This window comes from Pseudochaenichthys georgianus, chromosome 8, assembly GCF_902827115.2.
Source record: "Pseudochaenichthys georgianus chromosome 8, fPseGeo1.2, whole genome shotgun sequence".
Lineage (NCBI taxonomy): Eukaryota > Metazoa > Chordata > Actinopteri > Perciformes > Channichthyidae > Pseudochaenichthys > Pseudochaenichthys georgianus.
The window spans coordinates 682807-699422 of record NC_047510.2 but is presented as its reverse complement, the minus strand read 5'-3'; the positions used below and the strand labels follow the sequence as shown (position 1 = coordinate 699422).

General features: G+C 41.6%; 1 protein-coding gene across 1 annotated transcript in view; it reads left to right on the top strand.

The window, feature by feature from the left end:
• The window catches only part of pdxdc1 (pyridoxal-dependent decarboxylase domain containing 1), a 79757-nt gene that overhangs the window by 19637 nt on the left and 43504 nt on the right, over window positions 1-16616 (top strand). Inside the window, exons 10-14 of the mRNA XM_034089467.2 lie at window positions 3006-3054; window positions 4746-4847; window positions 5385-5510; window positions 5697-5747; window positions 15911-15971. Of these exons, the coding sequence (XP_033945358.2) occupies window positions 3006-3054; window positions 4746-4847; window positions 5385-5510; window positions 5697-5747; window positions 15911-15971 (389 nt within the window). The remainder of the gene's footprint in view (window positions 1-3005; window positions 3055-4745; window positions 4848-5384; window positions 5511-5696; window positions 5748-15910; window positions 15972-16616) is intronic.

The window sequence follows — 16616 nt, the reverse complement described above, 5'->3', positions numbered from 1 at the left end:
GCTACCGGGGCATTTTCGTTCCTACCCTCACCTATGGTCATGAAGGATGGGTCATGACCGAAAGAACGAGATCGCGGATACAAGCGGTCGAGATGGGTTTTCTCCGCAGGGTGGCTGGTCCCTTAGGGATAAGGTGAGAAGTTCGGTCATCCGGGAGGGACTCGGAGTTGAACCGCTCCTCCTTCGCGTCGAAAAGAGCCAGTTGAGGTGGTTAGGGCACCTAGTTAGGATGCCACCTGGGCGCTTCCCTAGGGAGGTGTTCCAGGCACGTCCAGCTGGGAAGAGACCAAGGGGTAGACCTAGGACCAGGTGGAGGGATTATATCTCTTCGCTGGCCTGGGAGCGCCTTGGGATCCCCCAGTCAGAGCTGGTTGATGTCGCCAGGGAAAGGAAAGTTTGAGGCTCTCTGCTGGAACTGCTACCCCCGCGACCCGACCACGGATAAGCGGGAGAGGATGGATGGATAGTATCAAAATGTAGTTAAAGTACCAACAGTAGTCATTGTCATTCATTGTGCACATTGGTCCATTTCAGATTAATATATATGATATGTTTTATAATGATTGATCATGAAAGTGTTCTCAAAGCTGGTAAAGGTGCAGCGAGTTTGAATGACTTTGTATTCTGCAGGGTAGCTTGTGAATTTACTCCAGGTGGAACTCAAGTATTACAAATAATTAGTGGAGTAGAAACACATTATTTACAGGGTTCGTACGGTCATTGAAAACCTGGAAAAGTCATGGAAATTGAAAATGCAAATTCCAGGCCCTGGAAAAGTTATGGAAAACAATATTTTTCCCAAAGTTTTGGAAAAGTCATGGAAATGTAACTAAAGTTGCGTCAAATATAATTTACATTTAATCTAATCGCTGAAATAATCTGCGGTCGCGAGCTATTATGTGCCATCATGACGCGCATGGTGTTATTTTTTAATATATGAAGTGCGAGCTGTGTGCTCGAGTCTTCCTGCCTGGAACCGCTGTTGAACAGCTGTTAGAACGGGCCGTTCAGGTATTCAGAGCAGAGCGGCAGAGCGTGATGTGAACTGGAAAGTTTTTCTGTCACAATATCATTTAAGGAATCGTTGAGCGAACTAGCTAGCTAGCTAGCTAGCTAGCATACATTGTCACTATCTGCTAACGTTAGCTTTAGCCTTCGTTTTCTAATAGTTTTTTTCATAGGCTATAAACAGAGGTGGTATAAGTATAGATCTTGTACTTGATTAAAAGTAGAAGTACTCAGATCGTGTACTTTAGTAGAAGTAGGCTACTCAGATCTTGTACTTAATAAAAGTAGAAGTACTCAGATCTTGTACTTGATTAAAAGTAGAAGTACCAGAGCGTAGCAATACTCTGTTTCAGTAAAAGTCCTGCATTCAAAATGTTCCTCAAGTAAAAGTAGAAAAGTATTCTCATCAAAATATAGTGAAAGTAGCGACAGTAAAAGTAGTCGTTGTGCAGATTGGTCCATTTCAGAATAATATATATGATAGGTTTTATAATGATTGATCATCAAAGAGTTCTCAAAGCTGGTGAAGGTGCAGCTAGTCTGAAGTACTTTGTAGACTGCAGGGTAGCTGGTGGATTTACTCCAGGTGGAACTGAAGTCTGATTCAACACTTGATTATATTTCACATCATTCATCCACATCTGTAGAGTAACTGAAGGTATTAAATACATGTAGTGGAGTAGAAGTACACCATGTACCTCTGAACTGGCGTGGAGTCGAAGTACACCATGTACCTCTGAACTGTAGTGGAGTAGAAGTACACCATGTACCTCTGAACTGGCGTGGAGTCGAAGTACACCATGTACCTCTGAACTGTAGTGAGTAGAAGTACACCATGTACCTCTGAACTGGCGTGGAGTCGAAGTACACCATGTACCTCTGAACTGTAGTGGAGTAGAAGTACACCATGTACCTCTGAACTGTAGTGAGTAGAAGTACACCATGTACCTCTGAACTGTAGTGGAGTCAAAGTACACCATGTACCTCTGAACTGTAGAGGAGTAGAAGTACAAAGTAGCAAAACATTGAAATACTTAATAAAGTACAAGTATCTCAAAACTGTACCCCCGTATAGTACTTGAGTTTATGAACTTAGTCACTTTACACCACTGGCTATACAGATAGAAAGACTCAGCCTTGCACAGAGGCATGAAAATACATTTTCAAAATGCTCAACAGTGCTGCCAGAATTATAAACTGACTGCTACACAATTAAAATAAATGCTTTTATATATTTCTATTAGATGTGACTCTTTGGCGTTTCTGTTATTACCTGCTGCTTTAGTTGTTCTGACTGCAAACATCATCTGTTATTCATTATTTTAAAGCCGATATCCCGTGGGGTCGGGGGGCTCGGATCCTTGTCACCTTTTTCATACCTGATGAGTTTGCCTCCCTGACTACAGTTGCTTCAGCGTGTAGAAGCTAGTAAGCCTACTATTGGATTTGTTTTAGATAGGCACTACATGTTTCATATGCAGAACTTATTTTCCTGTTACATGTTCAAATAAACCATTTTCAGTGGTAATTTTTGTTTGGTCATGGAAAATGAGGTAAAGGTCATTGAGAAGTTATGGAAAAGTCATTGAAAATCATTGGTGAAAAAGTGTATGAACCCTGTATTTACCTCTGAATTCTACTATAAGTAGCATAAAATGGAAACACTCAAGTAAAGTACAAGTATTTCAAAATGATATTTTAGTACAGTAGGCTACTTGTGGTACAACACCGATTTCCAAATAGGCGAGTGCTGTTGTTCCAGTATCTGATTGTGCATGCTGACTTCAGGGAAGTAAAGACTTCAGTCATTCTGTTAATAAATCCAGCATCCTTCAGCAAAACTGAACTGCAGTCAATGAGCGGGGGCCTGGAAAGACCCGCAAAGACCTGGTGCAGATTACTCTGATTGCTGGCCCTGATCATTCTGTTTAGTACGAAGTCCTTGTTCCGCTAGAGAAATATTAACCTTTATTATGTTATTGTGTTTTGTTCTCCAGGGTCAACCTGGCAACGCTGGCTCTGGGTCAGGCCTCCTCTGCCATCATGGTAATGTAAAAAATACTCCCATCTACTTAAATGTGGATTCTAATCCAATACATGCTTAGTCTAATTCGACCAATATTTCCTCACAATAGCTAGCTGTCTGTTCTGTGCGTGCGCTGAAAAGAAACAAGGTATATACAGTCCTGGCTCTGTAAATGGGGGGGGAAATGAAGTTTCACAGAGATCCGAATTCTAAAATAGGCCAGTCTATTTATATTTTTGCATGCATAGTGTGCACAGTAATAGCTCAGTGTCTATATTTTTTAATGAATAACAGATTCACAAGAAATTACTGATGGCATTTATTTTTTACCAGTGCCAGCTGGTGGTTGCTTATTTTTGTTATCCCTTCCTAGCCTCTTGTAGTCCTTAGATGTTACCTTACCATTTTACACAAACCGTGGAAAAGTAGTATAATTGAACTATTGCTACCAACAGGCTAAAACGTGTATGGAAAGGTTGTTGGTCCAGTTGTTCCTTACATGAGGCTGACATGAGGATTGTTTAACTGGTGTAAACATATAAAGTGGATATCTTCCAAAGTCACACTGTTCCTATTGGAGATTGCACAGATTGCTTGCTGAACTGTGGCAAATGGACACGAAGCGAGAACTAGTTTATCATGACTTACTTTGGATATTACCAACTTGTTTGGACTCCTTTAAGCCTTATTAGCTCTGGTCCGACTCTGGGATGTATATATTTTTTAAACCAAGACAGTGGGTATTGTCATTCCAACATTTCAAACAATTACATAAGAAACACCACCCAGCTCAGTAAGTAACACCAAAGTCATAAGTTAGAAAAAGCAATCAAATGAAAGTCAATTATGCTTGATAGTTGAATGCTTTAAGAAAACAAACGGCCTCCTTCACAGCTCTCCAGAGGGTTTACTTTATTGTGTTACAAACAGTGTTGCAGCTCATCCCTTAAAACGGAAGCCTCACATTGCTGATAATTAGGGGGAGATATGAAGGGGATATTTCAAGCTTTATCAACTAAGATTTGTGAGAAAATGTTTTCAACTTTAATTGACTGAATGTATTTGAAAAGTGGGCTTATTAACACATATATACTACTGTGTGATATATGTTCATATATATGTTTAAGAAGTACAATATAGGAAAAGCTCAAGTTTCAGGTGTGGGACATGTTCCATTATACTTTTAGAATTTGATGAGGGCCAACTAAAAGTGGACAATCAGTCGGCTCCCCGGTTGTAATTTGGACACCCCTGTTCTAGGTCATTCAAACGGCTAATAGAATATAATAGAATGGGAGGGATGAAACCCCTCTTTGATGGTCTCACATGCAGAGCACACAGCACACAGTGACATTTGGCCTCTGCATTTAACCCATCCTAGTACCAGGAGTCTAGTACTAGGAGCAGTGGGCAGCTATTGTACAGCACCCGGGGAGCAATGGGAGTGGGGGGGAAGGGGGTTGTCTGGTGCCTTGCCCAAGGGCACCACGGCAGGGCCCAGGAGGTAAACTGGGACCTCTCCAAGTAGCAGTCCACATGGCTGATCATAGCTGACACTAAGGACACCTGCCAACCCCCCCCCCCCCCCCCCCCCAAGTATTTTTGGCTAACCTCATTTAGGTTGTATATGCCAGACAATACACACACAAAGAGCCATCTTACTTTCTCTTGTGACGTGTGTTTCTCTGTGTACTCTGACCTCCCCCTGCAGGCAGCCACCAGGAGTGACAGTATGACTCTGACCCCAGGTCAGTGGCTGGGCCTGCCTGCTGTCACTGCTGTCACCCTCTACAGACATGAGGACCCAGCCATGGTACGCTCATATCACTTTCTACAGATGTTCCCGACACAGAGCCACCATGTTTCTGGATGTCCTGCTGCCGCTGATCCTCGCTGAGGAAATGTTCAGCAATCAAACACACACTTGTTTAACCTTTCCCACAATTGTCACTATTTAAACTATCTATGTTAAGATTTGTCTCTTCAAATCATTACGTTTGGTTGTATTACATGTAATATACAGTACACTTTTCATATTTTTTTTATGTGTGCAGTTTACAGTTTTTACAATTAATAATGTTGCTATATGCTGCTACCTCATTACTTGTATATGTTTACTCACTTTTCTATAATGCTGCTTTTGATTATTAAAGAGGATGTGTCTTATTTGATTAGATATTGTTAACTGTGTGCTTAGTTCTTTAATTAATATGTCAGTCTACTCATCTTATTCTTGTCTTCTCGCTGTAACACTGTTCGTGTCCCCACTGTGGGACAAATCAAGGATGTTTAATTCAGATTCTGATTGTTCTGTTCTGTGTTTGTGTCTGAATGACTTGCTGTGTGTCAGTCTCTGGCAGCAGGCCTGACCTCCAGCCAGCCGGTGGCCAGGCTGCGGGCGCTGCCCCTCTGGCTCTCCCTGCAGCACCTCGGACACGATGGGATCGTCCACAAGATCAGACACGCCACTGCTCTGGTGAGCACCACTTCACTTCCCCTTAACCACAAACTGTCATTCCTAAATAACAATTTAGGGTAATAAAATCTGGATTTGAATATTGGCAGATATTAAATGTCATATTATGGAGTTTGCAATAAAATCTAATGATATACTCTAGATATGGAAAGTCAGTCATTTCACCTTTATTTCTCTCCCCTCTAGAGCCAGCACCTCCTGCAGAGGCTCAAAGCTCTGACCTCCATCAAAACATCGGTAGGTGCTCTCATAATGTTCTGCCACAAACAAAAACTCAGGACTCTCATAATAATGGTCATCACATTTATTGTGAGAACAGAGGTCACAGTCACAGAAGCCCAATGCGAGTGACGATATCAATCAAATCAAATCTTTGCAGTTACTGTTTTGCAACCCAACACATAATATCCAAAAAACAATATTCCTGGGCCCTATGACTTTGCAGTACAGCAAGAGTCCAACTGTATATTTCATAGTAATGCTCCATACCTTGGATGGTTAGTCTTGAAGAAACAGGTCATCCAAGATGTTTTAGATATGCTAAAAAAAAGTATAGATTAATAATGATATGAAGCTATTAAACCTACTATAAATGAAATGAAATCCAAACTGATTGTAATGGGAATATTATTTAGTGGTTGACCATGGAATGTTGACAAGAAGATAACTAAGTATATCTCACTCTTTATAAAAGCAGCTTAAAGAAATGATGTACACGAAAACATGTATGGCAGCTGATGCAGTTAACTGAAGTAAGTGTCATGCTTCACCCAGCCGGCTGGTGACCACTCACACAGCGTGGCCGCACATCATCATTTAGTATATGATGTTCTTATCACCCATTGGTGAAACACATAGCCTTATCAACATTGAAATGATGCCTAATGAAAGACAGCTCAGGTGCAATGTGTCTGTTTGTTTCAAGAGTCTACATCTCTACATAAATAACATGTATAACTAATATCTCATGAAGAAATGACCTCCAGCTGTTCAAAAACAAAATGCCTTTGTGTTTGTAGGATGTGCTTCAGACAGAGATCTCTCTCCTTGAGGCTCTGACCATGGTAAAGCAGAGTAGTGATATAGTAACTGGCTCAGGGGCAGGGAGGCTTGTTCCCTGGCATTCATACAGTCACAGACATGTAGTGTGATGTGAGTTCATGCCAGCAGAGGGGCTGGGGAAAGTATTACTCTATGAACACAAGTGTAACTTGTGCTGGGGATCAGATCCATTACACAGGGGGACTCAAACTCAAAGCAGTGGCTTGGAGAAAGAAGTGTGATTCGTGTGTGTGTGTGTGTGTGTGTGTATGGCGGAGGTTTTAGTCAGTGTGGGTTGCCTTGGTTCCAGGGCGTGGTGTCGCCGATCCCGCCCATCTCCTCACTGCCTCACTGCGGGACGTTCTGGGCTCTCTCGTGCTCTCTATTGTAGGTGGGACCAAGCCTCTGCCTGTCTTCCCCACTTCCCCTTTTCCTCCATTCTCTTCCCTTTCTTACTTCCTGTCACTCCTGACCATTTTCCATCATTCACATTAGCTCAGCGGTATTTGGGTCTCCATTGGCTGATGGACTGTTCACTTCTTCCTAATTGTTTAGGATGTGGACCACTCAGGCATGTCATATGAGGTACTTCAGAGAATGCCTCTGATTCATAATTCATGAATGGGTCATGTGCTGTTGCATCTCATGACTTGAATCAAACAATAACAACCAGAGCATCCATTTGACACCTATGTGTTATACCTGATGTGACACCTTTCATGTGAATGGACTAAAGAGCTGTAAAGGGCCTCCACTATGTGACTGACATTTAAATTCAGCCATAGTGAGTCAGTTCTGGAGTGCTGTGGGTTGAGTTGTATTTGGACGTGTAATCCTTGGCAGTAAGGGTTGAGTGTGTCTTTGGTATCCAGAAGAACAGGCCCACAGCAGTGTTCTTAACGTAGTTTAGAGACAACAACAATTTCATGTTAACTAGTATATACTATTGAACAGACATCAAAAATGTTTGGATTGTCTTGATTATTGTGTGTTTAAGCTTTCTTTGCTAAAGCTATACTTCTCCTTTTATTTAAACAACACATGTTTGTAACATAGTGTCTGCTTTGACTTTCATTGCACACGTCGAGGCCTCCCGCGGGTAAACCTTTGTTTGCTCTGTTCTTGCTTCACAGATCTGTGTCTGCATTGCTGCCTCTTCTTCCTGCTTGGTTAAATGCAGCATGTTGCTGCCTCAGAGGACACTGTGGAGCTGGTGACTTTTGCTCAGCCCTCCAACAGTTTGTGTACAATAGAAAAACAAAATTCTCATCAACTATGTGACACAATGTGTCCTCTGTCCACATCATGGTGAACAGAATGCATCATAAAGAGGGGCAGGATATGATCATTTGATCAAAAGGAGCTTACTGCACACATGTTTGGCCAGTCTATCCTTAAGGCATTGAAGGGTTGCCCAACGTAGTGCATGTTCTTGCAGTTATAGAAAGATGAAGCATAGAAAAAGAGAGCAAATCAAATGCAAAAGTTCACACCTAGCAAATATGTGCCTTGGGTTGAGTCGTCCATCGTAAAGGAGGACTCAGACAGGAAGCAAGACCTGTGTATCACTTAACATTAGCATGCTACAGCTTTGAAACCTGCCCTGGGTGCAGCTATATTTGTCTCTTATTATGGATAAAACATTTTAGAATATTTGTTCTGGTTTTCTAACTTGACAACCGCAGACATACTTGTGGATTATTCATGACCCTCACATGAACACCCAGACACACTAGCCTTCATCTCAGCCCCCCGCCAGGCATGATGTAACCCCGGTGATGTCCTCAGAAGCACAGATGTGTCCAGGTGCTGCCTGCATCTGTGACCTAGTAGCTATTAAAGGCATACAAAGACAGAAATGTATAATTGTTTCTTTAATATAAATGTTTCTTCTGCCGTAAAGTGTCCAAACCAGGCTTTTCTGGATAAGCGCATTTTTAAAACAGTCATTGTCCATGCCGGTTTCAGTTGGATTATTTGTCACAGTTACTCGGTCTCCTCCATTTTGTAGATTTCCGACTTTTGAATCCACATAAACACATCAGTCGTTATACACATGCCGCTTTCGTCTCATTAGTATGCATACAAATGTGACAGGTCATACCTCCCCCACTTATGCAAATGAGCTAAGTCCCGTCTCCCATTTGGTCAAGGTGTGAAATCGCAAGTAGGTGTGATATCCCGAGTAGGTGTGAGATCCGTCGATAGGAGGGGGGTGATGTGTATTCACAGGTGTGAAAAAATTAATAAATAATAATAATTAAAAATTTGAAAATGTTTTTATAAAATGCTGCTTCAATCACATTAGTATGCATAGAATCTGACAGGTGGGCCCACCCCATTATGCTGTTGATGTCCCCCACCGTCCCCCTCACACCCCTTCCTGTCTCCCCCGTCCCCTCACCCCCCTTCCTTTGACTGTGATGTCAGAAGACAGTGGGGGGTGGAGTTAGATAAATAAATAAAAAGCCAGTCGTTTCCACTCAAGTCATCTTTCAAAAAAGATGAATGGCCAAGAGACGCCTCGAGATGGGTTTAATCAGCGAGACGCCTGTGACAACTTACAGCCATCCGTCGGGAGCGCCAATCAAGAAACGGATGCAGTATATGTGCCGGGTTCAGACGCCTCCAGCCGAAGAACTTCATGAAGAATGGACTCTGAAAAATGGCGATGTTTGGGGTTATGTATTCAACTATATGGCGAATGAACTGCATTTCTACAATCCAAAGAATGGAGAAACGTATGGATCACGCAGTGTTAAAGCGACACTGACCTCAACAGATTGGGCTGTGTTAACTCTGGTGTCTTCCAGAGATCTCCACGCAACCACTGTAGTGGAAGAAGTAGTGCATCAAGAAACCATAGTGGAACCAGCGGTGTACAAGATATTTGCAAAGAAAAGCAAAGAAACGCAGACAGCATGCGAGATCAAGAAGAGTTTTCACCGCTACCCCTCAAGGTGGAGGAAGAGGAAGAAGATATTCCCCCGCCGCCAGAAGTGGGAAGAGTCCTGACAGGCACCGTCTGGGAAACTAAAAGCGGACCGTCTGGGCGCTGGTATTACCGCACAAGCCGTTTGGTGACGCTGGGGAAGGACCCCTCTGATGATTTTGTTTTGGAGTATTTCAACTCTACATGCGGGGGTTTTCAGACATCCTTGCGGGTGCCTCTGACTGCTTGGCTGAAAATGATTGATGAGAAATCTACAAAGCTTAAAGAACTTTTTAAACAGAGTCAGACATCGATGGACATTATACTGGTGAAAAAGACTCACTTTTGCAGACCCTCCCACTCAACATAACAAGTCCCAACAACTAACATCACTTTTTTTAAATATATGGTTTTTTTTTTGGATGCTCTACTTTGATTTCTTTCATGTTATTTGCAAGTTAGCGTCCAAATGGTTGGAAGATAAGGAGGAAGGACAACCAATACTGTATATAGTAAAGTGTGTCACCAATGTAACCGGTTAGAATCAAATCAAGTTTTATTTATATAGCACATTTATAAACGATTTTTGGTGGAGCCAAAGTGCTGTACATATAATAAAATTAGCCTACAGTAGAGACACTTTACAGCAAATACAACAACTCAGATTGTTCAGATCAGAAATGAGTTGTTTTGCTTGACATAATCACAGTGCTTCGCCTGCAGATGCCCTGCTGGCACCTTTTATCCAGCTCTGCAAAGTTGCAGTCCTTTTAGCTGCCTCCTTCAGATCTCTCTCTCTCTCTCTCTCTCTCTGCTTCAGTCTCCTCTCTCTGTCTTGAAGGCATTCTTAAGCACAGAAATGTAACATTAGGCTATGCATAAAATAACCAAACGATTATTACATTAACTAATTTGAACAGTAATTCACATCATCATCTCATAACAAAATAAGCTAAGGCAACTACTTGCATTCAGTGACTTGATTTTTTTAAATGAAAACCAGGGATATCTTTTGTTTTGCGGTCCATATCTCATTAAAATATCTAATGTTAGTAACTATTAAAGAAAGAATGGGGACAATTCTGTTTTTAATGTAGTTTGACCATTGTAACTGCTGTGCAGACATGCTGATAAAATAGGGCTTCTAACTAATTACCTTAAATAAACTCACTAATTAATTAAACCAGTTCAATACGCATTATTCTTATTCTTATCATTCTTTATGAGCGCAGTAACGGTAAGGTATCTAATTACTGACGAAAACGGCTAAACGCATAGGATTAACGCAAACGCAATCGCAAACGGCTTCCGTCCACATGCAATAATTATCCGGATAGTGTCTGCCCACACGAGACCGCTCCGTTTAGCTCCAACCGCTGGAGAAGCTGCAGTACATATGCAGGAGCCTGTAGGTGGCGCTGTAACTTCCTCCACAAAAGCAGCGAAGAAGAAGGTTGTCATGGTTGCCCTTCTGTTTATTCTCCGCGGTGGGGGCCGAGGGAACCGGGCAGAGTTTTTCGCCAGTCAGCGTGTATTAAAGTTGAAATCTTCCGGACAAAATTATAAAAGTGCCGGTCAAAGGTCTTATTTGTTATTTATTGAGCTTTAAAACAAATGAATAATGACTCTATATAATATAATGATAAAATACACGGAGCCTCTCTTTTTCCTCCCTCTCTTCGGACAGCGCCAGTGTCTGTCTCATGCAGCAGCTCATCCAGTAATCAGTGACCCGGCCGACTATAAAATAAACATATTTATAACTAGTTTAGGGAGTTTGAGAGGTAATTAAAATAGCTAAGGGTGATGATCTGACTTGAAGTGTGTGTTTTGCTGCAGAGGGAGGAGCTGCAGGTGAGCAGAGCTGCGTGTCTCCCTCCTGTCAGATTAGACTTCACTCGCGAGAGAAAGATAAATAATCTGAATTCAGGGTGCAGTTTACTTTGACGTGGGGGTGAGCAGCAGAGGTGGGGAGAGGCGGGGCTATTGCCTCATCATTATTGCTGTAGATGTTGCACAAACAACTGTAGCATGGTCAATAGCGTCCGGAGCACGATAGCAACTCTGCGATCCGCCATTGTTGTTGTTGTTGGTGGCGAAACACTTCAGCACTGGCGCGGGGTAAGCGGAGGTGAGCAGAAGAGGTGGGGAGAGGCGGGGCTATTGCGCAATCACTATCAGTGATCTGAAAATGTCCGTATAGGGCGCACACACGGAGCTGTTTGACCCCCCAGAGAGTGGCGTATGCATTTCTATCCACCTTGGGACCCGTTGTCGTTTCCTCAGTCGTTTAGTGCCATATTCGGTCGTCCTCGTGTGGCCGAACGGTCTATATGACACTAAACAGTAACGCAAACGACCGAATTCGTCCTCGTGGGCCGCAGCCTAAGACTGACTCTTAACACACCATCCCCGAGAGCCAAACATACTCACCCCCTTGTCAACGCCCTTCCCCCTGCAGCAGCTCAGGTGTGAAACCCCCATACAGACAAGTTGTGATTTTAACACTTTTTAGTGACACTCTGCAGATTTGTGTGTAATTCTCTCACAAAGGAACTGTAAGATACACTTTTTTGTTCCTTTTTCTTTTCACCTTCCTTCTTTTTGTCTTTTTCGTTTTCCGTCCTTTTGCACCTTTTCTTTTCATTCGCATTCTGCGTTTGCTTTTCATTTTTCTTCTCCTTTTCATTTTGCTTTTTCTTTTTCTTCGTTTTTCTTTACTTTTTCTTTCCTTTCTGCTAATTGTCGTTTGCGATCTTGGCGAGTGGTATGAGATATACTGTTTCTATAAAGGTTATCTATAATACCATCTTTTAAAGAAAGATATTCTTCATATGTCATGTTATCATGGTCCTCTTTTGTCCTAAAGACCTTACATGGATATGATATCCGTTATCCTGGTGATAATAAGGGGAGGCTACATCAGACTGGGTTTTTCTCACATCCATGGCTAGTTTTCAACGGTCGTCTTAGTGGGGTCCTTAGTTTTATATGATTTGCTGAGTGGGGTGGGACTTATTGCGTTGAGTGGGGGGAGTCATCTGAAGAATTGAGAGTTTTTCCCCCCCAGTATAACGTCCCTCGCTGTTTGACTCTTTTTTTAAAAGTTATTTTTCATCTATCATTTCCAACCAAGCAGCAATAGGTCAAATTTAAGAATAAGTAATAGTTTGTCAAGATTTTACGGAAAAAGTCAAAAGTATTGCTGCATGGTTGGAAATGATAGATGAAAAATAACTTTTTTTTTAACAATCAAAGTGTATCTTAAAGTATCTTGGTAGCAGAAAATAACTAAAATATGTAAGGTTATCAAAAAAGAAAAAAAACCTTGTTTAACTGAACAAGTGTTTAAAAAAAAAAACCCGGCCATTAAAAGAAACCGAATTCCTTACAAAGTACTTCATATTCTACCAGTTGTTAAGTGTTGCATACACCAAAGTGTGTCTAAAAGTATCTTAGTAGCACAAGAAAAGAGAAAAAAGCATTGATGTTAACAAAAAATGGATTGTTCCACTGAAATAATAAATAAATAATTTCAAAAGTGCGTTTAAAAGAAAATGTATTCAGATAAAGTATTTTATTTTCAGAAATGTTTAAGGTTTTGCATATATAAAAAGTGTATCTTACAGTTCCTTTGTGAGAGAATTACACACAAATCTGCAGTGTGTCACTAAAAAGTGTTAAAATCACAACTTGTCTGTATGGGGGTTTCACACCTGAGCTGCTGCAGGGGGGAGGGCGTTGACAAGGGGGTGAGTATGTTTGGCTCTCGGGGATGGTGTGTTAAGAGTCAGTCTTAAAGAAAATCTTCTCAGAAAAAGTACTTAACTTTCTACCAGTTGTAAAGTTGTCATACATAAAAAAAACGCTATCAAAAAAAAAAGTAAAAGACTTACTGTTCCTTTGTGAGAGAATTACACACAAATCTGCAGAGTGTCTGTAAAAAGTCTTAAAATCACAAAACCCCTTCACTGTTCCCGCTTCATTGTAGGATTTCTGCCATCTCTCTACTTCAGTTTGACCATCTCTGTTATTATGTGATGGAATACTAGATGCATAAGTAATTAGATACCTTACCGTTACTGCGCTCATAAAGAATGATAAGAATAAGAATAATGCGTATTGAACTGGTTTAATTAATTAGTGAGTTTATTTAAGGTAATTAGTTAGAAGCCCTATTTTATCAGCATGTCTGCACAGCAGTTACAATGGTCAAACTACATTAAAAACAGAATTGTCCCCATTCTTTCTTTAATAGTTACTAACATTAGATATTTTAATGAGATATGGACCGCAAAACTCAAAATGTCCCTTGTTTTCATTTAAAAAATCAAGTCACTGAATGCAAGTAGTTGCCTTAGCTTATTTTGTTATGAGATGATGATGTGAATTACTGTTCAAATTAGTTAATGTAATAATCGTTTGGTTATTTTATGCATAGCCTAATGTTACATTTCTGTGCTTAAGAATGCCTTCAAGACAGAGAGAGGAGACTGAAGCAGAGAGAGAGAGAGAGAGAGAGAGAGAGATCTGAAGGAGGCAGCTAAAAGGACTGCAACTTTGCAGAGCTGGATAAAAGGTGCCAGCAGGGCATCTGCAGGCGAAGCACTGTGATTATGTCAAGCAAAACAACTCATTTCTGATCTGAACAATCTGAGTTGTTGTATTTGCTGTAAAGTGTCTCTACTGTAGGCTAATTTTATTATATGTACAGCACTTTGGCTCCACCAAAAATCGTTTATAAATGTGCTATATAAATAAAACTTGATTTGATTCTAACCGGTTACATTGGTGACACACTTTACTATATACAGTATTGGTTGTCCTTCCTCCTTATCTTCCAACCATTTGGACGCTAACTTGCAAATAACATGAAAGAAATCAAAGTAGAGCATCCAAAAAAAAAACCATATATTTAAAAAAAGTGATGTTAGTTGTTGGGACTTGTTATGTTGAGTGGGAGGGTCTGCAAAAGTGAGTCTTTTTCACCAGTATAATGTCCATCGATGTCTGACTCTGTTTAAAAAGTTCTATAAGCTTTGTAGATTTCTCATCAATCATTTTCAGCCAAGCAGTCAGAGGCACCCGCAAGGATGTCTGAAAACCCCCGCATGTAGAGTTGAAATACTCCAAAACAAAATCATCAGAGGGGTCCTTCCCCCGCGTCGCCAAACGGCTTGTGCGGTAATACCAGCGCCCAGACGGTCCGCTTTTAGTTTCCCAGACGGTGCCCGTCAGGACTCTTCCCACTTCTGGCAGCGGGGGAATATCTTCTTCCTCTTCCTCCACCTTGAGGGGTAGCGGTGAAAACTCTTCCTTGATCTCGCATGCTGTCTGCGTTTCTTTGCTTTTCTTTGCAAATATCTTGTACACCGCTGGTTCCACTATGGTTTCTTGATGCACTACTTCTTCCACTACAGTGGTTGCGTGGAGATCTCTGGAAGACACCAGAGTTAACACAGCCCAATCTGTTGAGGTCAGTGTCGCTTTAACACTGCGTGGTCCGTACGTTTCTCCATTCTTTCGATTGTAGAAATGCAGTTCATTCGCCATATAGTTGAACACATAACCCCAAACATCGCCATTTTTCAGAGTCCATTCTTCATGAAGTTCTTCGGCTGGAGGCGTCTGAACCCGGCACATATACTGCATCCGTTTCTTGATTGGCGCTCCCGACGGATGGCTGTAAGTTGTCACAGGCGTCTCGCTGATTAAACCCATCTCGAGGCGTCTCTTGGCCATTCATCTTTTTTGAAAGATGACTTGAGTGGAAACGACTGGCTTTTTATTTATTTATCTAACTCCACCCCCCACTGTCTTCTGACATCACAGTCAAAGGAAGGGGGGTGAGGGGACGGGGGAGACAGGAAGGGGAGGGTGGGGGACATCAACAGCATAATGGGGCGGGCCCACCTGTCAGATTATATGCATACTAATGTGATTGAAGCAGCATTTTTTTATTTATTTTTTTAGGGTGCCCGCCCCCCTAGTGTGTGTGTGTGGGGGGGGGGTGCGCAACTTCCAACAGGAGTCATTTGGGGGGGCCCTTGGGAAAAAAGGTTGGGAACCCCTGGTCTAAACGCCAAATGCCACTTATTGATCAGTTCATACTTAAGGTATTTTAGTAAAATCTTGTGAACTGGAGCTGTAGCTGTGATGGTGGTTGATCCACACCACTGAGAGGAAAGGACTCGGCCCATCTCTTCCATATTGACTTGTGTGTGACATTCAGTTACATAACATATCGCATCTTCATTAGGCATGGACACAAAGCAACGTCTGAAACGTTAACACCGCACCCTTCCAACTGAAGATCTGTGTGTTGCATGCCATACAGCAGATCACTGTTCAGTATGATGATGATGATGATGATGATAAGCATCCCTGTGTGACAGACGGCTGATGCGTGTCCTTGTGTGTCCAACAGGTGGAGGACGAACTCAGCTCTCCTGTGGTGCTATTCAAGTTTTCACAGGACATGAGTGCTGGTGAGGGTCGCACAAACATGGCACTTTTGATAAAGACTGTTTGTCCATCAGTAATATAATAAAGGAAAGGAGCTCTATGGTATACGTATTAAGTGTAAACTGTTAGATATGCTTCTGTGCCAACATGGCACCTTGACCTTTGACCCTCTTGTTTTTATATTCGCTGAACAAAGGATTGTGGGTGAGAATGGCAGCCTTGCTGCTCAAGTATGAACTGATTAGAATGTTGTGATCAAATGTCAAGGACAAGCAAATGTGTGCTAGATAATATACATAAAACATATGAATACACACTTATACTCAGTCATAATTACATAATAAAATAATGAAAGCAGATTGCTAACCGCTGCTGGTTTAAAAAAGAAAACAGCAGTAACCAGACTGCATGCTTGAAATGCCCTGTCATCAGCACATCACATGATATCCAACAAAGGCAGAGGGAAACAAATAGATAGTATTTCAGATCAGATAAAAATGTGTGTCAGAGAAAACGGATACAAAAATAAATTCAGATTCACAAATCCCTGCTCAAAGGTTGAGAATGTTAGAACGATATTCACAACTGCTTTTTCATTTCCTGTTCAATTTGATGTATTTGTAGATCTGTATTTTGATTTCGGAAAAAACATTTTGCACATGTGGAAA